This window comes from Macaca nemestrina, chromosome 7 (genome assembly GCF_043159975.1).
Source record: "Macaca nemestrina isolate mMacNem1 chromosome 7, mMacNem.hap1, whole genome shotgun sequence".
NCBI lineage: Eukaryota > Metazoa > Chordata > Mammalia > Primates > Cercopithecidae > Macaca > Macaca nemestrina.
The window spans coordinates 137,206,497-137,230,495 of record NC_092131.1 but is presented as its reverse complement, the minus strand read 5'-3'; the positions used below and the strand labels follow the sequence as shown (position 1 = coordinate 137,230,495).

Genomic DNA, 23,999 nt, shown 5'->3' with positions numbered 1-23,999 from the left:
CAAGAGAGCAAGCCTCAGCCTCAAAATAAATAAATAAATAAATAAATAAATAAATAAATAAAATAAAAATAAACGAATAAATGAAATCATGTATGTCGATTGCTTAGCACCATACTTGGGACATTGTGATTTTACTCTAGCTATTTACTGCCTGCCCACCTCTAGCTAAGCAACCTCTGCCTTTGTGCCTCTCTACTTCCACACACTCCCCTCCCACTTTGTCAATGAATTTTTTGTTCATTTACGTCACTTCATAATAATATATGCAAAGTGCTTAGCTCAAGGCCTGGCATTTCATAAATGAACAAAAAATGGGCCGGGCAGGTGCAGTGGCTCACATCTGTAATCCCAGGATTTTGGGAGGTCGAGGCGGGTGGATCACCTGAGGTCAGGAGTTTGAGACCAGCCTGGCCAACATGGTGAAACCCCTGACTCTACTAAAAATACAAAAAATTAGGCCGAGGCTGGGCACGGTAGCTGATGCCTGTAATCCCAGCACTTTGGGAGGCTGAGGCAGGCGGATCACTTGAGGTCAGGAGTTCGAGACCAGCCTGATCAATATGATGTAACCCCATCTCTACTAAAAATACAAAAATTAGCCGGGTGCAGTGGCAGGCGCCTGTAATCCCAACTACTCGGGAGGCTGAGGCAGAAGAATCGCTTGAACCCGGGAGGCAGAGGTTGCGTGAGCTGAGATCGTGCCATTGTACTCCAGCCTGGACGACAAGAGTGAAACTCCGCCTCAAAAAAAAAAAAAGAAGCCAGACATGGTGGCATGTGCTTGTAGTCCCAACTACTTGGAGGCTGAGGCAGTGAGGCAGGAGAATCACTTGAACCCGGGGGCAGGAGGTTGCAGCGAGCCGAGATCGTGCCAACCATACTCTTGCCTGGGTGACAGAGCAAGACTCCGTCTCCAAAAAAAAAAAAAAAAAGAACAGGCCAGGCACGGCGGCTCATGCCTGTAATCCCAGCACTTTGGGAGGCCAAAGTGGGCAGATCACGAGGTCAGGAGATCGAGACCATCCTGGCTAACACGGTGAAACCCCGTCTCTACTAAAAATACAAAAATTAGCCGGGCATGATGGCGGTCGCCTGTAGTCCCAGCTACTCAGCAGGCTGAGGCAGGAGAATGGTGTGAACCCAGGAGGCAGAGGTTGCAGTGAGCGGAGATCGCGCCATTACACTCCAGCCTGGATGACAGAGCGAGACTCAGTCTCAAAAAATAAATAAAAATCAAAATAAAAAGAACAAAAAATAGGCCGGGTGCGGTGTCTCAAGCCTGTAATCCCAGCACTTTGGGAGGCCGAGATGGGCGGATCACGAAGTCAGGAGATCGAGACCATCCTGGCTAACACGGTGAAACCCCGTCTCTACTAAAAAAAATACAAAAAACTAGCTGGGCGAGGTGGCGGGTGCCTGTAGTCCCAGCTACTCGGGAGGCTGAGGCAGGAGAATGGCATAAACCCGGGAGGCAGAGCCTGCAGTGAGCTGAGATCCGGCCACTGCACTCCAGCCTGGGCGACAGAGCGAGACTCCGTCTCAAAAAAAAAACAAAAACAAAAACAAAATAGTAGCTACAGTTCTTATTGAAACAGGGGCTCTATCTGATATATGCAAAGCAAAGCACTTTGCATATATCGTTTAATTCTCATGTAGGATGAAATCGGTATCATTATTCCCATTTTACTGATGAGAAAACTGAGGCTTGAAGTAAGTGGCTGATGGAGTTCAGACCCCAGAGTAGGAAGTTACCAAATTTGTAGGTTCTGGCTTCTCTTCCCTTAGTGGTATCTTCTAACAGCTTGTATTTCCTGCCAGGTATACCTTCCTGTGCCTTTGGGGAAGGTCATTTGTTCCTGAACGTTCATTTGGTCAATCACTGAAACAGGGTAAGATGGGGTCTAAAACCTCCAGCAGAATGTATGCCCTGGTGCCCAACTCTGGGTTTTTTATCACGTTTTTTCCCTGAGACAGAGTGTTGCTCTGTCGCCAGACTGGAGTGCAGTGGCACAATCTCAGCTCACTGCAACCTCTGCCTCCTGGGTTCAAGCAATTCTTCCGCCTTAGCCTACCAAGTAGCTGGGACTACAGGTGCATGCCACCACACCCAGCTAATTTTTTTGTATTTTTAGTAGAGATGGGATTTCACCATGTTGGCCAGGGATGGTCTCAATCTCTTGACCTCCTGATCCACCTGCCTCAGCCTCCCAAAGTGCTGAAATTACAAGCATGAGCCACCGCACCTGGCCAACTCTGAGCTTTTTTAGAGTTGGCAGCAAGGATGTTTCTGAGGGTCAAAGATAATCCCGTGTCAAAAACAGCTCTGGAGCAGGAGGAGTCATGTTCTGTGGGAATGAGCCCACAGACCCAGCCACTTCTTCATCAAGTGTCCTGGTCTCCAGGAGCCCCTAGCTCTGTGTTCCCGCAGGATGGTAGGAGCTGCAGATGGAGGCAGGCAAGTGGAAGTCCAGCCCTGTAGGAGCTCCAGTTCACAGAGGGGAACTGAACTGGCCTTTTCGGAGGAAAAGAAGATTTGAACCAAACATGGAGGACCTGGTCAACTTTGATGAAGAAGAGTGGGGTGGGACGAGCAGACTTTCTGTCCAGTGCAGAAAAGCTGGGACTGCTGGTCAAGCCATCAGCATTTCCCAAGCCCCACGAGTGTGTTCCACTGGGTGTTCACACCACAGACCCTCCAAGGGAGGGTTGTCATTGCTGCATGGCAGATGAGGAAACTCAGCCAGGGTCCAAGACTGCAGGAGGGATGTGCTGAATGCATGTAATGAGGGGAGGGGGACCATTCTTTTATTTTATTTTATTTATTTATTTATTGGAGACAAGGCTTGCTCTGTAACCCAGGTTGGAGTGCAGTGGCACAATCTTGGCTCACTGCAGCCTTGACCTCCCAGGCTCAAGCAGTCCTCCCACCTCAGCCTCCCAAGTAGCTGGGACCACAGGTGTGTGCTACCAGTGTGCTACCAAACTGGGCTAATTTTTCTTTCCTTTTCTTTTCTTTTTTTTCGAGATGGAGTCTCACTGTCACCCAGAATGGAGTACAGTGGTGCAATCTTGGCTCACTGCAACCTCTACAGGCTTGCATCACCACGCCTGGCTAATTTTTGTATTTTTAGTAGAGACAGGGTTTCACCATGTTGGCCAGGCTGGTCTTGAACTCCTGACCTCAAGTGATCCATCTGCCTCGGCCTACCAAAATGCTGGGATTACAGGTGTGAGCCACTGCCCAGTCCTTTCTTTTCTTTCTTTCTTTCCCCTTTTTTTTTTTTTTTTTTTTTTTTTGAGACGGAGTCTCGCTCTGTCGCCCAGGCTGGAGTGCAGTGGCCGGATCTCAGCTCACTGCAAGCTCCGCCTCCCGGGTTCACGCCATTCTCCTGCCTCAGCCTCCTGAGTAGCTGGGACTACAGGCGCCCACCACCTCGCCCGGCTAGTTTTTTGTATTTTTTTAGTAGAGACGGGGTTTCACCGTGTTAGCCAGGATGGTCTCGATCTCCCGACCTCGTGATCCGCCCGTCTCGGCCTCCCGAAGTGCTGGGATTACAGGCTTGAGCCACCGCGCCCGGCCCTTTTTTTTTTTTTTTTGAGACAGGATCTTGCTCTGTCCTTCAGGCTGGAGTGCAGTGGCACGATCAGCTCAATGCAGCCTTGACCTCTTGGGCTCAAGCAATCCTCCTGCCTCAGCCTCCTGAGTAGTTGGGACTACAGGTATGCATCACCACACCCAGTTAATGTTTTTTTTTTTTAATTTTTTTGTAGAAACAAGATCTCACCATGTTGTCTGGGCTGGACTTGAACTCCCAAAATTGTTGGGATTACAGGCGTAAGCTGCTGCGCCCAGCTGAAAGAGACCATTCTGAGAGAGGTTATGGGAGCCTCAGCAGGCTATGAGACAAGCCTCAGCCAGGGCAGGAGCCTGGAAGCAGGTGGGCAGATGAGGCTGGGCTGATGGGAAATGCATGAGGTCTGGGCTGGAAGGGATGTCAAAGATCTCTCCAACTCATTTTACAGGAGGAAACTGGGCCCAAAGAGGGAAAGGGGCTTGCCACAATGGCACATAAGAGGTTAATGGTAGAGCCAGGCTAGAAAGACCCTGAGAAGATCAAGTACACCCCCATTAAACCCAAAGTTCACCCCCACATACTCCCACCTCCAGGCGCCCCCACTGCCACCCCACCCAACAAGCATGCTAACACTGTGACAGTGACAGTGGCTGAATTTCCTCCTATAATAGACTCTTTTCCCAGGATGAAGCCCCCACCTTAAGTTATTACGGGCTCCAGTCAGACCCAGCTCAGCTTCTGTTTCACTGTGGGGACCTCGGGGCCTGCCTTCCCATTCCCTGGGCCACAGTTTGCTCGTCTGTGACATAAGGCCACTGGACCAACTGACCACTATGGCTTTTTCAGCTCTCAGTGAGCAGAGGAAGGCCAGGCTAGGGCTTCTTCCTCTCTCTGGTCCCCCAGCCCCCAGTCCAGCCTGACAGGGGTGGGGCCAGCCTGCTGGGGCTCACATGCCTGAGGAGTGAGCGCCTGGTCCCGAGCAGGCAACATGATCTGTAAAAGATCCCTGACCATCTTTTTGAACCCTGGAGAGGGCATTTCAGTCATGTGAGGACCACAGGGGGATTAGTGATGCTTAGAAGGGAGGCCAGGGAGGCAGCCACCTGGGGGAAAGACTAGGAAGAGGGGAAGGGGGAGAGAAGGAAGTAGGAGTGGGGCAGGCCTGAGTCAGGGATCCAAGACTTGGGAAAGGCAGCTCTGGTGGGTCTGGAGAGGAGGCAGAAGAGAGGGAGGCAGGCGGAGGAAGGGTGTGTGCTCAGGGCTTTGAATGATGCCTGAAAAGGGCCTAGAAGTCATGTGTCACATACAGTCCCTGGCACAAGGAGACCTGGCAGAGGAGAAAGCGTTAAATCTAGAGCCTGCCAGCATGGATTTCAGACCCTTCTACTCGGGCTGTGTGACCCTAGGCAGGTTTTTTGGCCTCTCTGAGCCTCATGTTCTAACAAAGAGCAGTTTTGGTGCATCATTCACACTGGGTGGGCTGTAAGGTCAGATGTCCATCCAACCCCAGACCCTCCAAGGCCCTTGCCGGTCTTCCTGGGTATGCCCCTCCTTTAGCCAAAGCATATATCCCCCCATGCCCCTCCCCCAACTCCTGCAAGAGCTGCCTGTCCCAGCCTTCTGGGAGTGCCCCAGCCCCTCTGAAGGGGTTCGAGCCAATCCAGGGCCTATGCAATGAGGGACCAGCAGGACTGGGGGGATGGGGGAAAGGACCTTCTCAAGGCTCACTTTGGGAGGGGGAGTACATACCTGCTTCCCCCATCCATGCTCCCCCACGACCCACCCCATGGGATATTTGAGTCTCCTCCCCTTTCCTTGAGCTCAGGCCCTGCTTGCTTTCTCCGCAACAAGGAGCGAATGTTATTTAAAAGGAGATCAGGAGATTTGCCTTAAATAGGCATGGAGTGCTGTGCCAGGGCCCAGTTGGGGGGCGGGAGAGGAGGCCATCTGTGTGGAGGGGAGAAAGGAGTGGAGCTGAAAGAGAGAACAACCTCCCAGGAGTGTGCAGAGCCCTTCACAGTTTACCAGGCACAGGCCCAGTCTGTGGGGAGATGCCCAGGTCTTCAGATGCCAGGACTGGGAAGGTTTTCTGGGAGGCAAGGGGATAAGGTCTGCAGGGAGGGGGGCTGTCTTGAGACCTCTCCTGACACCTGCCCCCACCATCAGTTTCCAGACCTTTGGCCCCTGCCCCCGGGCTGCCCCTGCCTGTCCTCCCAGCCCCAGCTTGTAACTGGACGCCCTCCTCACTCTGCACCTTCCCAGGTGAGCTGGGGCTCTGCTTACTGAACCCAACACCCGCTGGGGGCGGGGATTGAGGGGGCACCCCTGGGGCAGGCATCTGCCTGGAGGCTGAGGCTGAAGGCGGGAGCTGGAGCTGCGGGGGAAGAGTGGGAGATGGGCTGGCTGTCTCATTCACAGCCCCCGTCCCAGGACTCCTCAGGAACTTGGGGTTCCAATTCCCTATTCAGGGTCACCTTCTAAACCTTCAAGCCCCACCCCTCCCATCTTGGTCTGCCTGGGCCAAGGACTCAAGGGCCCCTCCCTGCCATTTATGTCCCAGCAGGTGATGCTTTTGGAATCTTAAGGAAATGGAGTCTGGCCTGTGGAGTTTTGGGGACAGAGATGGGGGAAAGGAAGCATCCCATGTTTGGTCCTTTATTCAAAGGCCCTGAACACTAAGGTGAGGCCTCAGATACCTGGATGCCCATCCTGGATCCATCCTGGATGCCCATCCATTTACAGCCATATGACCTAGAGCCACCCACCTTCTGTAGCCTTGATTTCCTCTGTAAACTAGGTCTAAAGATTCCACTGTAGACCTGGCGCAGTGGCCCACACCTGTAATCCCAGCACTTTGGGAGGCTGAGGTGGGTGGATCACCTGAGGCTGGGAATTCAAGACCAGCCTGACCAACGTGGAGAAACCCCGTCTCTACTAAAAATACAAAATTAGCCGGGTGTGGTGGCACACGCCTGTAATCCCAGGTACTCAGGAGGCTGAGGCAGGAGAATTGCTTGAACCCAGGAGGGGGAGGTTGCAGTGAGCCAAGATCGCGCCATTGCACTCCAGCCTGGGCAACAAGAGCGAAACTCTGTCTCAAAAAAAAAAAATTCCACTGTAGAGTTGTCGAGGTCAATTTCATGAGAAGATGGGCGGAAGAGAGAAGAGGGGGGATTATGCCCAAGTGCACTAACCGACTAGGACCCGGACCTCATGTGTGTTGCGGGAGGCAGAGAGGGGAGATTTCTTTTTTTTTTTTTTTTTTTTTTTTTTTTTTTTTTTTTGAGACGGAGTCTCGCTCTGTCGCCCAGGCTGGAGTGCAGTGGCCGGATCTCAGCTCACTGCAAGCTCCGCCTCCCGGGTTCACGCCATTCTCCTGCCTCAGCCTCCCGAGTAGCTGGGACTACAGGCGCCCGCCACCTCGCCCGGCTAGTTTTTTTTTTTTTTGTACTTTTTAGTAGAGACGGGGTTTCACCGTGTTAGCCAGGATGGTCTCGATCTCCCGACCTCGTGATCCACCCGTCTCGGCCTCCCAAAGTGCAGGGATTACAGGCTTGAGCCACCGCGCCCGGCCGAGAGGGGAGATTTCATCCTCCCCTTCCCCATGGTGGGTGGGCACAGCCCAGGTCATCCTGGAGGCCAGACAGGAAGGAAGGCTTTGTGAAAGACGGCATTCATTTACTCTGGGCTGCTGTGAATTTTCTTTGTTATTCCCCAGAGGCTGCTCAAGAGGGGGTTGATGGGGTGGTTGAAGGGGTGGCCCCTTCAGGTGACAATAATCAAGACAAATAAATAAGAGCTAACTTTGAGGGTTTGCTGCATCCCTGGCCTGACTCCAGCTCTTCTGTCTTCCTAACTCCATCCATTGTTGATTGGCTTTATCCCCATGTCACCAACGAAGAAACCAGAGCTCACATTTAAGCAGAATAACCACGGTCACACAGTCGGGAAGTGATGGAGCCAGTGTTTAAACACAGGAATCTGGCTTCAGGGCTCTCTGCTGACTTTGAAAAAATCCCAGGACCCTGTATCTGCGACTTGGGTTCCAGACACAGCTTGCAATGTGTCCATGGCCAAGTCACCTAACCTCTCAGAAGTTAGGTTTCTCAGCCAGGCGCAGTAGTTCACGCCTGCAATCCCAGCACTTTGGGAGAACAAGGCGGGCAGATTGCCTGAGGTCAGGAGTTCGAGACCAGCCTGGTCAACATAGTGAAACCCCATCTCTACTAAAAATACAAAAATTGGCCGGCTGTAATCCCAGCTACTCGGGAGGTTGAGGCAGGATAATCGCTTGAACCCGTGAGGCAGAGGTTGCAGTGAGCTGAGATCACACCGCTGCACTGCAACCTGAGTGACAGAGCAAGACTCTGTCTCAAAAATAAAAAAAAAGAGAGAGAAAATAAAAAGAAATTAGGCTTCTCTCTTTATAAAATGGAGACAATTGTCCCAACCTCTCAGGGTTATTGTGAAAAACAAACTAGAGGGTTAATGAGGCCGGGCATGGTGGCTCGCCCCTATGATCCCAATGCTTTGGAAGGCTGAGGCAGGAGGATTGCTTGAGCTCAGGAGTTCGAGGCTGCAGCAAGCTCTAACTGTGTCACTGCACTCCAACCTGGGTGACAGAGCTAGACCCTATCTCAAAAACAAAAATAAACCAAGAGGGTTAATGAGCACAGAGCAGATAATCTGATGGAAGATGATTTAAAACTTCCCTGCTCTACACTAACTCAGCCCCCACCTCCTGAAGTGTCCATGCACCCCCCACCTAAGCCCAGAGATTGGGAGACAAAGGCTCTGCGGGCCCCTGGGAAAGGACTAAATGACCAATTGGCGCCACCTAGTGGTCAATGGTGCATGGGGACCGGGAGGGCCCGGCTGCTCTGGGATTGGGGGTGGAGTAAGATCATTGGCCCAGAGCGGTTGGGAAAAATACACTAGGACCTCAGAAAGGATGGGGTCAGGCCTAGCTGGCACCCCACTGAAGACAGGGTGAAGGTGCGCACAGGGCACAGGGTTCTATTCTAGTTCCAGTTCTGCCACTAAGAACCTCTCCTGGCCTCAGCTACCTCCTCTGCAGAATGGGAGTAAACATTCCTTACCTCTCAGGTCACTGTCCAAGCCTTTGTTCACTTATGAAACATTTAACAAAGCATCTGCTTTCAAGTCATCCTGCTGAGGGTTGTGAGGACACAAAGACGTCTCAGCTGGGTCTCTTGGGATCAAGGGATCTGCTTCATCCTAGCAGGGAGGCTGACCTGTAAATTGCTCACCACCCTCAGATGCAGATCCCAGGGGACACTGAGGAGGGAGCATGAGGCAAGTGGAGGGACAGCAGGAAGTGGGACTCCCCCTCCAAGGGTGAATGTCTTTGAGAAGTGGCAGGAACTGTGACAAGTCAGGTCATAGGATTATCTTTCTGAGGGCCATCACCTGGCCCCTCTTGCCTGGCCCCCTGCCTGCCTGCCAGCTGGGGGCTGGATTGCCCTGGGCTGAGCTCCCTACTCCGGGCTCAGCCCCCTCAGGGCCAGGCCAGCCTCCCCACACTACCACCTTGTCTTGCATTAAGGCCTTTAAAGTGTACCATAGGTCCATCAGGGATAATTCACATCTCTGCGCATTTGCACTGTGTAATTCCTCTGTCCAAACGCCTTTCTCCAACTCGTTCACCTGGCAAACTCAACTCCAACCTTCCTGTGGGAGAGTGGAGAGTGGGAAATCCCCGCAACTAGGAAGGAAACAGAAGTCAAGGGGTGCCCCCCGCCCCCATCAGTGGCACAGCCTGTGAGAATGTGAAATATACATTTGGTTTTCATCCCCATTTCCTGGCAAGCAACTCCTAAAATCCTTGGAATCTCCAAAGTGATAAGTGTCTTTTTGTATGCTGATGATTGCCTGATGGCCGTCTGCCCCTAGGCAGCTTCAGGATTGGGCTGGTCATCAGAAAGACCAGGGCGGGATTAGAGGGTTGGGAGTTTCAGCCCCACCCTATGATCTCGGGGGAGGGGAGGGAGCTGAAAGTTAAGTTGATGGCCAATGGTTAATCAATCATGCCTACATAATGGATTCTCCATAAAAGGCCCAAAAGCAGAGGGTTCTAAGAGCTTCCGGATAGCTGAGCACGTGGAGATCACTGGGGGGTGGCTTGCCCTGAGAGGGAAGCTCCATGTCCCTTCCCCCACATATCCTTTTCTAAGGGAGTGATAAAAGTGTTTCCCTGAGTTCTGTAACTCGCTTTAGCAAATTAATCAAACCCAGAGAGGGTGGTCTTGGGAACCCCAACTTAAAGCCAGTCGGTCAGAAGTTCCGGAGGCCCAGACTTGTGACGGTCTGAAGGGGTTGTCAGTTTTGGGACTGAGCCCTCAACCTGTGGGATCTGAGGCTGCCTCCAGGTAGATAGCTTCAGAATTAAATTAGAGGACACCCAGCTAGTGTCCGATGTAGAATTGATTGCTTGTTTGTTGATGGGGAGAAATCCCTGCATTTAGTCACAGAAGTCTTCTCTCTGTGTTAATTGTTGCTGTTTAGAGAACAGGAAAAAGCAGTTGGAGTTTTTCCACCCACACCCTGCTATATGAGGGCAGGTTTCTTGGGCAGGAAGCAAGTCCTGGTCGCCTAAGGGTAAGCTCTCTACTTTTCTCATTTCTTTATTCATTCCCTTGCCCCTTTCCATGTGCTGGGTTTCTCTCTCTCTCTCTCTCTCTCTCTCTCTCTCTCTCTCTCTCTCTCTCTGTTGTTTTTTCTGTTTTGTTTTGTTTTGAGCTGGAGTCTCACTCTGTTACCCAGCTTGGGTTTCAATGGCATGGTTGAAACTCACGCTCTCCGCTCACTGCAAGCTCTCTGCTCACTATCTCCGCTCACTGCACGCTCTCTGCTCACTATCTCCGCTCACTGCACGCTCTCTGCTCACTATCTCCGCTCACTGCAACCTCTGCCCCCCGGGGCTCAAGTAATCTTCCCACTTCAGCCTCTCGAGTACCTGGGACCACAGACACGCACCACCATGCCTGGTTAGTTTTTTGTATTTTGGGTAGAGATAGGTCTCACCCTGTTGCCCAGGCTGGTTTCGAACTTCAGCCTCTCGAGTACCTGGGACCACAGACACGCACCACCATGCCTGGTTAGTTTTTTGTATTTTGGGTAGAGATAGGTCTCACCCTGTTGCCCAGGCTGGTTTCGAACTCCTGATTTCAAGTGATTCGCCCACCTCAGCCTCCCAAAGTGCCGGGATTACAGGTGCGAGCCACCGTATATGGCCCTCCCTGTGCTTCTTTGCCTCAAATCCTGAAGCTATCTGAGGACACAGTCTTTCCTGGCCTTTGCTTTGCAGGTCCAATTCCTTGAGAGGATGATGCTGAGGGGAAGGAGAGGCAGAGAGAAGGAGGGTTCCGTAGACTGGGGAGGGTCAAGTGGTCAAAGGGTCCCCTGGGAGCACCGCAGGGAGGTGGCAGGGGCCTGCAGGGCCTGGCATGAGGTACCTGGAGAATCTCAGAAAGCCTCCCACCCCATCCCAGGGCCCAGGCTGAGTTACTGCCTACGGATGGTGATCAGGGCAGGCCCTGAAGTTGAGGGTGGCTCCTATAAGCCTCACTCTCATGGGACCCTGGGGATTGAGGAGCCCCTGTCTGACTGAGATAGGGTTTCCCTACACCCCTTGGGATACAGGCTCAAAGTTAAGTTAAATTAGGTGTCAAGAAAAGAAAGAACCACCAGGTTTCTTGTACACCTCATAAAATAACCCACTATTGTGATCTGGTGTGCAGGTCAGGAATGTCTGGAGCTCCCCCACCATATGGAACTCACCTGTCTGCTTCTGGGGCCCTTCTAGAGAGCATCTTCACAATGAGAAGGGATTGCTAAGGAGAGGACTTCCTGGTGCCCAGGTAGTCTCATGAGAAAGACATCTTATATAGCAGAACAGATGCATATGAGACCAGAAAAAGCTGTGATCAGCTCCCGGGGAAGGGGAAGGGGCTGGGTGAGTGGGATGCCTCAGTCATGTGTGGAGGGTGGGGTCAGAGAGAGGAGTCCCAGGTGAGGATGCAGAAGATAACTACATCACCGGACCCTCAGACATCCTCAGCAACCCCACCTTGGGGGATGATGGGAGAGTCATCCTGGGCAGAATCACTAAGCCCTCTTGCAACCTAATGAAACATTCGGCCTCTTACCAGTGGCCACAGGACTTGCGTGGGAGACCAAGGTCAACCAGCCCCATGCCCACCTTTAGGTCTGGACTGAGTTGGGGGAGGAGGTAGCAGAATGCAGAGGTCCTGCCCCTGGCAGCTATGCTCGGTGTCTGGTGGTGGCTGCAAAGGTCTTCCTGGCCTGACTGCTCCCAGCTCTACTGCCAGTGGCTCTAGCCTTTCTGATTGCTGTTTGTTTCCAAGGCTAGTTTTCTGGGCTTCGTATCAGTTCTTTGAGATAGCTGTCATTATCTTCCTTTCCTGCTTCAATTATCCGGAGTCAGTTTCTCCTCTTTCTGTCCAAGAACTCCAAAGAGGCAGAGCTGTTAGAGAATACGAGATAGTGCTATCTGGGTTGAACTGGGTGGTCCCCAAACCGTGTGTTCAGTGAAGGAAAGAGTGAAAGAAGAAAGTGCAACCAGATTATAACTGCCCTGAGGGCAGGGCCCCAGTGTGACCTGCTCACAGATGGACCTGGGAGAAGGGATGTGTTGTATGGGGAAATTGGGAACATCTGAAATATAAATGGCACCACATTTAAAGACCCCCATGGTTGCCCACTTGTTGTGGGGTAGGGGAAGGAGGTGTCACTCTGGTGGGCTTGTTTTCTGCTCCTAAGAGTGTCTTCTGTTTGGAACAGAGAAAAGAGATTGTGCCACAGAAAAACAATTGACTCAGCCGGGTATGTTGGGAGGTCAAGGTGGGTGGATCACAAGGTCAGGAGATCGAGACCATCCTGGCCAACATGGTGAAACCCCACCTCTACTAAAAATACAAAAATTAGCTGGGTGTGGTGGCACGTGCCTGTAATCCCAGCTACTCGGGAGGCTGAGGCAGGAGAATCGCTTGAACCAAGGAGGCAGAGGTTGTGGTGAGCTGAGATCGCGCCACTGCACTCCAGCACTCCAGCCTGGCAACAGAGCGAGACTCCATCTCAAAAAAAAAAAAAAAAAAAATGACTCCTCAAGGTCAGGGAGGGTAGCATCACCATTCCTGGCTAATTTTTGTAGAGACAGGGTTTCACCATGTTGGCCAGGCTGGTCTTGAACTCCTGACCTCAAGCCTCTGGAGTCCCTCCTGGACAGGGACTACAGGTGCACCACTGTGCCTGGCAAATTTTTGTTTTTTGGTAGAGGGCTTCATGATGTTGCCCAGTCTGGTCTCGAACTCCTGGGCTCAAGCAATCCACCTGCCTTGGCCTCCCAATACGCTGGGCTTACAGGCATGAGCCACAGTATCTGACCATCTTTTTTTTTTTTTTTTTTTTTTTTTTTTGAGACGGAGTCTCTCTCTGTTGCTCAGGCTGGAGTGCAGTGGCGCCATCTCAGCTCACTGCAAGCTCCGCCTCCTGGGTTCACACCACTCTCCTGCCTCAGCCTCCAGGGTAGCTGGGACTAAGGCACCCACCACCATGCCTGGCTAATTTTTTTGTATTTTTAGTAGAGACAGGGTTTCACGTGTTATCCACGATGGTCTCGATCTCTGACCTTGTGATCCGCCCACCTCGGCCTCCCAAAGTGCTGGGATTACAGGCGTGAGCCACTGCGCCCGGCCCTGACCATCTTTTTTATGAATCTGACACCTGTAGCTGCCAATGTGTGCCTCCACCATAACCTGTGTTTACCACCCAGAATTTATACCTTTTTGCTCACAAGCAGAGAATCTTAGTTTTGGCTAACCTATGAGGATCCCTGTTTCTATCAGGCTTTTTGAAAAACTGAAGTTAATTTGTTGATGATCAGGTTCAAGCTGGGGAGATCAGCAAGGCTCAAACAGAAATTTCAACCAAGGATCCTAGCAAATGCAGCAACATATAGCAGGCCTGTTTGTTTCCCACCACGTGAATTCTCTAGTATGTCCTTGTCTGACTATTGGGTGATAGTAACTCACCAAAGGACAACGTCATTTCTTTTATTTTTGAGACAGAGTTTCGCTCTTGTTGCCCAGGCTGGAGTGCAATGGCACAATCTCGGCTCACTGCAACCTCCGCCTCCTGGGTTCAAGAGATTCTCCTGCCTCAGCCTCCTGAGTAGCTGAGATTACAGGCATGCACCTCCATGCCTGGCTAATTTTCTATTTTTAGTAAAGACGGGTTTCTCCATGTTAGGCTGGTCTCGAACTCCTGATCTCAGGTGATCCATCCTCCTCAGCTTCCCAAAGTGCTGGGATTACAGGCGTGAGCCACCATGCCCAGTGACAATGTCATTTTATTGCTAGTCACCAACATCAGATAACTCAGCTTTTCAAATGACCAGTGATACTAAGACCACCCCACAGAAGGGTGTGATTTCAGCCACTGTGGCCTAAGCAAATGCCTATGTGCACGTGTACAAGTGAGACGGAGAGAGAGGAGGCAAGAGGCACACTTTTTACACAATTCTCTAGTTTATTTGTCCAAAATAAATACAACCTGAGAACATCCATTTCAATGTCCCCAAACACTATTTATCCCTTGAAAAAGCAGCTTAAAATATGGGTGCACATTTTGCAGCTTATGTTCTTCAGTTAGGCTCTGAAGGGTGTTTGTTCTGGGCTGGGCTAGGCTGGGCCTAGCCGTGGAGACATACCTAAGTTCCGTTCTCTGTTTGGAGGCTGTACCCAGCCTGAGTCCCCCCCAGGTCCCCTCCGAAAGCCCTGACGCTGCTTCCAGAGCACCTGTCTTCATTGCCGCTCCCTTCTGCAGCCCGAAAGGAGGGATGTTCACGACTCTGCAGCTCTGTGTCCAGCCCTTGCAGGGAGCTTTGTCCTCTAACACCAGCTACCACACAGGCTCTTTCTCAACTGGCACAGAAAGGGTTACTTCTGACCCTGAAGCAACTCACCCAGGGCAAACTGAAGCACAGCTGGTACATGGATTTAAAGCACTCTCCCTTTAACCCTGCCAGGAGGCTGAGAGCCCCTAAAAAATACAGAAGGGGACACTGCCCGCCTCCTCCAGTTATTCCCTGGGGCCCTGGCCCACTAGGGAGCAGGAGGACAGGGAGGCCACCCTTTGTCTTCTCTTTGCAGGTGAGGCTCAGAGGTTTGGGTCCACGTTCTCCTGGTCTGAGGCTGCCTCATCATCATCTGGGAACTCCTGGATCAGAGCCAGAGAAGCCCAGTCATGGGCTTGTGCTGTTCCCCAGGGCCATAACCTGGGGGCCAGCATCTCATCTCTTTCCTCTTGCCCTCACCCCCAAAGGAGCCAGTAGAGGGCTCTCCTGCCCCCACCCCAGGTCCCACTGGGCCCTCCCTCTGTCCTAGCTCCCACCCCACCTATGGCCACAGCCCACCATTAGATGACTCCCTCTCACCAGACTGAGGCCCCTGCCCCGCTGCAGGGTGGCATAGAAGTGCAGCACTCGGGGGTCACAGCGAACCGCCACAGGGTCAAAGTCCAGCACACGTAGGCCCTGCAGGCTATGGGCCCGGGAAAGGGCCACGTAGGCCTGGCCACTGGCAAACACACGGCCCAGAGAAATCTCCACACAATCCAGGGTCATGCCCTGGGGGATGCAGGGACAGAGAGGGAGCCAGCTCAGCCTGAAGTCCCTTGCCCTGAAGGGCCTGACTCTTTACCAGCCCTGCTACTGCCCCTGGATCTCCTTGTCCAGTCCAGAGAGTCTCTAGACAGAGAGAGAGCATGACAGCAGGTGGCGGTCTGAGTAGGAGGGGAACTGGGGGACACAGATCCAGGTAAGAGTTGAGGGATGGAGTGAAAGAAAAGAGCTCAGGCTCTGGGTCAGACAGGCGTGGAGCTGAATCCAGGCTGCCACTCACTAACTGTGTGACATGGGACATGTTCCTTAACCTCTCTGAGTTCTGGTTTTTTTCTGTGCAAAACAGTATTGATTATTCATTATATCTATACTTTATACAATGGTTGTATACAATTTATACAATTTAACGTATCTAGTAGTGGCTTAGAAAATGGTGGGGGGAAAAAAAAAAGGGCCGGGTGCAGTTGCTCACGCCTATAATCCCAGCACTTTGGGAGGCCGAGGCGGGCGGATCACAAGGTCAGGAGATCGAGACCATCCTGGCTAACAAGGTGAAACCTCATCTTTACTAAAAATACAAAAATTAGTCAGGCATGGTGGTACGTGCCTGTAGTCCCAGCTACTCAGGAAGCTGAGGCAGGAGAATCGCTTGAACTCGGGAGGTGGAGGTTGCAGTGAGCCAAGATCACGCCACTGCACTCCAACCTGGGCGACAGAGCAAGACTCCGTCTCAAAAAAAAAAAAAAAAAAAAGACACATAGACCCCAACATGCCTGACCTCCCTCTGCCTGCCCTGTCCCCATCCCCCACACCGGTGCTCACTTGGCTCTTGTGGATGGACATCGCCCAGGCCAGCTGGAGGGGCAGCTGCTGCCGGCTGAGGAGCTGGTTCCTGGTGGTCTGCACCGTCCAGCGGTCAGCGCGGATGACCTCAGTGACTCCACACAGGAACCGCACCTGGGGTAGCCCTAAGGAGGGCATGAAGCAGTCTAACTTTAGCTCTGCTTCAGGGCTCTGAGGTGAGGAGCAGGGGGGCCTTTGAAGCTTTCCTTCCTAGTCTTTTTCTCCCCCCACCATTCTGGGGGCCATGCTGCAAACCCTGTAGTTTGCTCCCAACACTTACCTCTCCCTTCTGCCTCGAACCCGACTACCACCCCTCGGGCGCCATTCACCAGGCCCCGAGACACCGATAAGTTTTTCACCAGCATCACCTGCAAGGGAGGGAGAGGAATGGACAGCAGCCCCCCTACCCATGCCTGGTCTTAGCTTAGCCATTGCTGTTCTCAGAGGCTGAGGGCAGGGAGTTGCCGTGGGGACACTGAATCCCAATCCTTAGCTCTGCCACTGGCTGCCTGTGACCCCTGCGGCAAGTTGCCTTATTTTCCTCGGTCCCAGTTTTCCTTTATGTCAAAGAGGAATAATATTTGCTCCATTTGCCCCAGAAGGAGGTGGTAAGAGATCAGTAAGGCAACCTCTATTACAGGGCTTTGAAAATATCGGCTCTGTTATAGGTACATGTGTGGACCACAAATCTTGAGGGATGGCCTCTAGGTCCTGCCACCCCTCTCAGATACACTGTGCCTGTATTTTCCCCTTGGGTGCCCTAAGGAAAATCTTCTGCCCACCCCTAACATCTGGGGAGGAATCAGGACTCTCTCCTATTTATAAAGTATACTACAGAAGACAGCTGTGTGGGGTAGGTATTTCATTCCCCAGTTTTAGGGATGAGGGGACAGAGCTTCAGGAAAAAGAAACTTGCCCAAAACAATACTGCTTGGAGGACCTCCTGGTGTAGGTAGAGAAAAACAGTAGAAAGCTGAAGATGGGAAGGTGGGTGGGAACAGGAGGCAGGGAGGTTTTCAGTGTGGTCAAAGCTGGACCCACTGGCTGTAGAGTGGCCTGGGCAGAGGGGTAGGGATCAGCAAAGCCCATGAGGGACAGCCGAAGCTCCCAGGGGCTAGGTCCTGCTTCCCACTCACCTGGGCCCCCAGCTTTAGTTGAAGGAGCTGGCTAACGGGACACTGGGCATCCAGGATACTGGCCAGCTCAGGGTTGCTGTCTATAGCCTCAAATCTGTGTACCTTACCTGGAGAAAAAGAGTTGCGCAAGCAGATCACAAATCACTGACTTGTGACTCAGTATCCCAAAAAAGACTTTTTTTTTTTTTTTTTTGAGATGGAGTTTCGCTCTGTCGCCCAGGCTGGAGTATAATCGCGCGATCTTGGCCTACTGCAACCTCTGCCTCCTGGGTTCGAGCAATTCTCCTGCCTCAGCCTCCTGAGTAGCTGGGATTACAGGCGCCCACTAACACACCTAGCTAATGTTTTTGTATTTTTAGTAGAGACGGGGTTTTTCCATGTTGGGCAGGCTGGTCTTGAACACCTGACTTCAGGTCATCTGCCTGCCTTGGCTTCCCAAAGTGCTGGGATTACAGGTGTGAGCCACTGTGCCCAGCCTCCCGAAAAAAACTGTTAGACCAGAGCATAGGGGTAAGGAGTAGAGGCAGCTCAGGCCTGGGGGGCTGTGGAATTTAGTTCATCATACCTCTCAAAGTCACAGTTGCATTTGCAAATATAAGGATCTTTATGACTACAGAGGTTGGGGGCCTAGGACCCAGAGGCCCTGGTTGCCTGGGGGCCACATCTGCTTATAACCCTTCCCAGCTGGTCTTGCCCAGCCCAGGCTCCCTGCTCACCTGGCAGCTCCTGAAGCCGCCTCTCGTTGGTGAGGGCCACGTCATCCTGGTGGGTGCAGAGCCTCGTGGCCACAATCCCATCTCTCCCTACCTTGTGGGAAGCTGTGGCCTGGAGCTGGCGGGTCACCTCATCTGAACACCTGTGGGGGCTGGACTGTCAGGGCAGAGCCCACCTGTGCAGCAGGGAAGGTGGGAACATGGGCAGGATGTCTCAAGCAGCAGGCCATGGGTCAGGCCTTGGGACTGGAAGAGGGCACCAGGGAATAGTTGCTGCCCCCTCAAGCTGGCCAACCTGTCCCTTCCAAACTTGGACGCCAAACATGGGGAATAAGCAGGGGCAGGGTACTGAGCTTTGATCACAGGTAGGCACCCTTCCCTGTGCTGCCCCAGGTCAGAGCTGGCCACCATCCTACCCCATAATGCTCCTGAGGAAGTTGGCTATGATGAGTGAGCACAGGCAGGAGATTTGCAGGACCCAGACTGGCCTCCAGGGTACAATCTTCTGTCTACTTGCCTGCTACCTTGGGTGAAAAATCTAGCTTATGTTTCTTTCTTCTTTTTTTTTTTTTGAGACGAGTCTCGCTCTGTCACCAGACTGCAGTGCAGTGGCGTGATCTCAGCTCACTGCAACCTCCACCTCCTGGGTTTAAGTGATTCTCCTGCCTCAGCCTCCCAAGTAGCTGGGGCTACAGGCGCGTGCCACCACACCCAGCTAATTTTTGTATTTTTAGTAGATACTGGGTTTCACCAGGTTGGCCAGGTTGGTCTCAAACTCCTGACCTCGTGATCTACCTGCCTCAGCCTCCCAAAGTGCTAGGATTACAGGTGTGAGCCACTGCGCCCACCCCCTGACACCTACTTAATGCCAGGCCTTGTGCTAGGTGATGGAGACCCAACCCTGAGGGAGGCTGGGTCCCGGCACTTACAGAGCGACCATCTCCTATGGGGCCATGAAGGTCTTGACTACAATCCATCCCGAGTTGCCCAGTGCCATGCCCAAGGCTGCTCTTCCTGCATGGAGTGCTTGCTCCTCAGGGTAACCATTCTCCCCTTTCCCTGGGTCCCTCCCTGTGTTCCACTGTGGCCCATGCCTGGATCCTCATCCCATAGCCCCTTCCCCATCCAGCAGAGCTCACCTGCCCAGCCTCACGGCCTGCAGTAGAGAGATGAAGGTCTGATCTGCCTGCCTCCACACCTTGGTCAGCTCCAGGGTCACTGGCACACACCTCTTCCAGCTCTTGGCCTGATGGGAGCAGGGTGGGGGTGGGTCAAGGAGCAGAGCAGACCCCTAAGGAGAGCAGAGCTAGGAGGTGAGTAGTACCTGGAAGCAGAACCGTGGGGGCTGGAAGCCCTTGGTCACAGGTGGCAGCTGCAGAAAGTCCCCACAGATGATGAGCTGGATCCCTCCAAATGGCTTGTTCTGCTGCCTGACAGCTCTGGAGAGGAGCATGGGATGCTTTAGGGGCACACAGAAGACCACCAGGTCCCAGTTTTCACCTGCTGCCCTCTGAACATACTGACCTGGCCACGGCCTCCAGTTTGTCAAACAGGTCTGCCTCCACCATTGAGATCTCGTCAATGACCAACCGCTGGCAGTTCAGCCAGCCCTGCCGCACGCCTGGCCTTTGGGCCAGGGCCACACACTGGGCTAGAGGAGCCTGGCCTGAGCCGATGCCTGTGAGTGACACTATTTAGCCTGGGCTAATACCCAAACCCTCTCTCTTTTTTTTTTTTTTTTTTTTTTTTTGCGAGAAGGTCTCTCTCTGTTGCCCAGGCTGAAGTGCAGTGGCATGATCTTGGCTCACTATAACCTTGGCCTCATGGGCTCAAGCAATCCTCCCACCTCAACCTCCATAGCAGCTGGGGCTACAGGCACACACCACCATGCTCAGCTAATTTTTTTTTTTTGAGACAGAGTGTAACTCTGTCACCCAGGCTCGAGTGCAGTGGCACGATCTTGGCTCACTGCAAGCTCTGCCTCCTGCGTTCACGCTATTCTCTTGCCTCAGCCTCCAGAGTAGCTGTACTACAGGCACTTGCCACCATGCCTGGCTAATTTTTTTGTATTTTTAGTAGAGATGGGGTTTCACCATGTTAACCAGGATGGTCTCGATCTCCTGACCTTGTGATCCACCCGCCTCGGCCTCCCAAAGTGCTGGGATTACAGGCATGAGCCACTGCGCCCGGCCGCTAATTTTTAAATTTTGTGGAGACAGGGTCTCACTCTGTTGGCCAGGCTGGTCTCAAACTCCTGGGCTCAAGCGATCCTCCCACCTTGGCCTCTTGAAGTTCTGGGATTACAGGCATGAGCCACCATGCCCAGCCCCCAAAACCCCCTCTTAATGCAGACTTCCCCTCTCTCCCTTCCCAGGAGCTGGGCTTGCTCTTAGCTCAAGCCCTAGGGGTTCCCACTTACCTGCAAAGGCATGGAGGGTGGTGCCCCCGATGTGGCAGGCTGCCACCCCAGTGCTGGCAGTGGCCACAGTGCCTGTGGGGGGCAGTGAACCCAGGACTCGCTTCAGCAGATATGACTTCCCTGTTCCTGGACGGGGCAAAGTTAGACAGGTCTCCCTGTTCCTCTATCCCACCCCACCACTGTCCCCCTACCTCCTCTCTGCCCCCACTACCTGCACTCCCAGTGAAGAAGATGCTCTGGCCTTTCAGGACGGCCCTCAGCACAGCAGCTTGTTCTTCAGAAAGCTGTGGCTTGGTGGAGGGCAAGCTCAGCCTCTTCACAGGCAGGGGCCACCTTGGGGCTTCCTGGGGGAATAGAGCTATCTCAGAACATCCTCCCACCCACTAGCCATTGCCCCCACCCTTCTTGGCCCACATTCAGGGCTGGGCCTGGTAACCCTTTGTCCTCTGCTGCCTTCATTCCTTGGAGCTCTTGGGTTCCCCTGGAAAGCTTGCCAGCAACTATTGGAGTCTCTATCTCTCCTTGTGCCCTGAAGACCCCCATTGTCTAGTCCTGGACAGACCACCCCAGTGGGGTCCAGACCCTCCCTCAGCTCCTTCCTCTGGGTTCCCTAATCCTTCTCATCCTGTCACCTAAGTTTCTCTTCCTATCACAAACCTGTTTCTCACATCAAAACACCCAAGCAAAATCTGCCTAGCCAGGGCCCCTTCTTGTCCTATCTCTGTCCTCTTGCCAGCTTAGTGTCAAACCCTGGTGGTCTATGATTCACCTGCCCCAGCCCACAAAAATTGTCAAACCCACCAGACTTTGCTCCCCTCATCTGCTTCAACAGTTGGCTGCCCAGGACACGAATGACCACTTCATTGTCTCCATAAGCTCCTCTCCTCTGGGCCTAGGGACCCTCTCCCAGCATTCCTTCTGGAGTCTCCTTTCCAAGCCTTCTCTGTTTTTTTTCCTCTCTCTCTCCCTTTTTTTTTTTTTGAGACGGAGTCTCGCTCTGTCGCCCAGGTCGGAGTGCAGTGGCCGGATCTCAGCTCACTGCAAGCTCTGCCTCCCAGGTTTACGCCATTCTCCTGCCTCAGCCTCCCGAATAGCTGGGACTACAGGGGCCCGCCACCTCGCCCAGCTAGTTTTTTGTATTTTTTTAGTAGAGACGGGGTTTCACCGTGTTAGCCAGGATGGTCTCGATCTCCTGACCTCGTGATCTGCCCATCTCAGCCTCCCAAAGTGCTGGGATTACAGGCTTGAGCCACCGTGCCCGCCTTGTTTTTTTGTTTTTGTTTCTGTTTTGTTTTGTTTTTGAGGAAGAGTCTTGCTCTGTCGCCCAGGCTGGAGTGCAGTGGCGCGATCTAGGCTCATTGCAATCTCTGCCTCCCGGGTTCAAGCTATTCTCCTGCCTCAGCCTCCCAAGTAGCTGAGATTACAGGCGCCCGCCACCACTCCTGGCTAATTTTTGTATTTTTAGTAGAGACGAGGTTTCACTATGTTGGCCAGGCTGGCCTCAGAACTCCTAACCTTTGGTGATCCGCCCACTTTAGCCTCCCAAAGTGTTGGGATTACAGGCGTGAGCCACCACGCCTGGCCTCTGCTTTCTCTTCTAATGTAGCCAGGTCCCATTTCCTGTTTTGACTTACACCATCTCGGGTTATACTATAACGACCACAGGCACAATTCCCACACCACTGTCATACTCAGATGTCAGATGCGTATCTGAGATAACCAGCAGCGCCCTCAAATACCCACACAGGTTTTCCCCCAAACTTGGGTCTCTAGGTCTCTTATATCTTAAAAGAATGGCACATCCACTCCTAAAGGTGTCCCCTCTTTCCCGTCCTCACTGTGCTAGGCTCGGTCCCAGTCTGGGGCTCCGCAGGCCGCTTCACCAGCGTAGTGTCCGGAACCCGGGTGGCCGCCCCGAGCCGCCGTTCCTCGGGCTGCACAGGGCTGATGGTGACGAAGTCGTGGGGCCTTGGGCCCAGCAGCTGCGCTCTGGCGGAGGCCGGCCCGGGACCCGGGGCCGCAGCCAGCTTGAGGCGCAATGTGCGCAGGAAGCGGCGCAGGCGGTCTGGGGGGCAGTCCGAGAGCAGCAGCTGCACTGCGCCGGCCCCAGGGACGCCGTGGGCCGGGAGCCGCAGGGTGCTGCGCCCGGCCCCGGCGAAACGCGTGAAGAGGCGCGCGGCGCGCAGAGGGAAGCAGCGCGGCCGCCCCGCGGGCCCTGGCGCTTGTAGTCGCAGCATCAACTCGCGGCGCTCGTTGCGACCCAGGCTCAGCTCCGCGGTGCGCAGGGCCTGGCGCCTTCGCGGCTGCCCGCCCGGGCTCAGCTCCTCCACAGCCACGCGGCACCGCAGCTCCGAGTCCTCGTATTCCCCTGCCGCCGTCTCCATGCCCGACAGCATCGCCACCGTCTCTGCAGGTCTGCGAAGACACCGGAGCACAGTGGTCCTGAGGATTCAGGGGACGTAATGGATGCTATAGGGAACGTAATGGATGCTATAAAGGACGCAACAGGGCGCAAGGTCAAGGCCACACAGGATCACGAGGACTGTCACTGGTAACACGAGGAGGTCACAGAGACGGAGAAAGGGCTTTGGGCTAACCGAAAATCCACTCTTAGAATGTACGCTGGGCCGGGCGCTGTGGCTCACGCTTGTAATCCCAGCACTTTGTTAGGAGCTCTGAGACCAGCTTGGCCAACACGGTGAAACCTCGTCTCTACTAAAAATACAAAAATTAGCCGGGTGTGGTGGCGGGCGCTTTGGGAGCACTTTGGGAGGCTGAGGAAGATAGCTTGAGCCCAGGAGCTGGAGACCATCCTGGGCAACATAGTGAATTAAAAAACATACATACATATAAAGACATATATATGCATACATTATACATATGTGTGTGTGTATATATACACACACACGCACCCTGCTACACAATTTCTATTTCCATATATACAATATATATACACACACAATTTCTATATAGATATACACACACAACAATATATACAATTTGTATATACACACACACGCACCCTGCTATACAACAATTTCTAGAGCGGGGGATGGGCACCCAGGATTAGGGAGCCTCAGGTGTCCTGCAAGGACCTCACTAGAAGGGGGTCCCTGCGCAGAAAGAATCCTTCCCTGAGACCCAGGGCCAGCATAGGAATCCTCAGAGTCCTCTCCCCAGGAAGCAGCAGAATCGCCCGTGGGGAGATGCAAAGAGGGTTGCCGTGTAATAAGCGCCTTCTGCCTTGCAGGTAACATTCACTGGCTTATATGCAGCGGGCAGGTCTCACTATCCCCCGTGTACAGACGTGGAAACAGGCTGGGAGAGGGAAACTCACTTGCCCTTCATAAGCCACAGCGGCTGGTAGTCAAAGTCAGAGTGCCCTCACGCTTCCCACCAGCAAGGTGGAGACGAGGTGGAAAATACTCGGCTAGGGAAATCGCAGGGGACCCTGGGACCGTGGAATCCATGCTCCCTCCGCCTGACCCACTTGTCTGCACCTCCCGGCGGGAACCCCTAGATGAATCAGGCTCTTTGCTCCCCACCTCTGGGTTTGGGCAGACACTCACTTGCGCCGACACTCATATGAACAAGCAGATCTATGGCGAAGCTCCGAAACTAGAAATTTTTCAAATGCTAGAGGCAGAAAAT

General features: G+C 53.2%; 1 protein-coding gene and 1 long non-coding RNA gene across 5 annotated transcripts; one reads left to right on the top strand and one right to left on the bottom strand.

The window, feature by feature from the left end:
• Positions 1–5,554: 5,554 nt before the first annotated feature.
• LOC105488547 (uncharacterized) lies at positions 5,555–15,057 on the top strand. Of its 3 annotated transcripts, none has more exons than XR_011626441.1 (4): positions 5,555–5,837; positions 6,139–6,255; positions 10,101–10,193; positions 14,768–15,057. It is a non-coding gene; the product is annotated as an uncharacterized lncRNA (long non-coding RNA). The 3 variants fall into 3 exon arrangements; XR_011626442.1 differs by lacking the exon at positions 10,101–10,193 and having other exon boundaries at positions 5,556–5,634; positions 5,742–5,837; XR_011626440.1 differs by lacking the exon at positions 10,101–10,193.
• On the bottom strand, positions 14,085–23,999 carry LOC105488557 (PIF1 5'-to-3' DNA helicase). Of its 2 annotated transcripts, none has more exons than XM_071101202.1 (13): positions 23,918–23,999; positions 22,187–22,763; positions 20,560–20,692; positions 20,349–20,474; positions 19,454–19,607; positions 19,254–19,368; positions 19,069–19,175; positions 17,933–18,072; positions 17,217–17,323; positions 16,361–16,448; positions 16,060–16,205; positions 15,052–15,243; positions 14,085–14,834 (listed from the first exon to the last, which is right to left on the bottom strand). In XM_071101202.1, the coding sequence occupies exons 2-13, from the start codon at positions 22,742–22,744 to the stop codon at positions 14,775–14,777; spliced, it is 1,926 nt and encodes a 641-aa protein (XP_070957303.1). In that variant the 5' UTR covers positions 22,745–22,763; positions 23,918–23,999; the 3' UTR covers positions 14,085–14,774. The 2 variants fall into 2 exon arrangements, with proteins under 2 accessions (XP_070957303.1, XP_011751048.2); XM_011752746.3 differs by having other exon boundaries at positions 22,187–22,790; positions 23,918–23,973.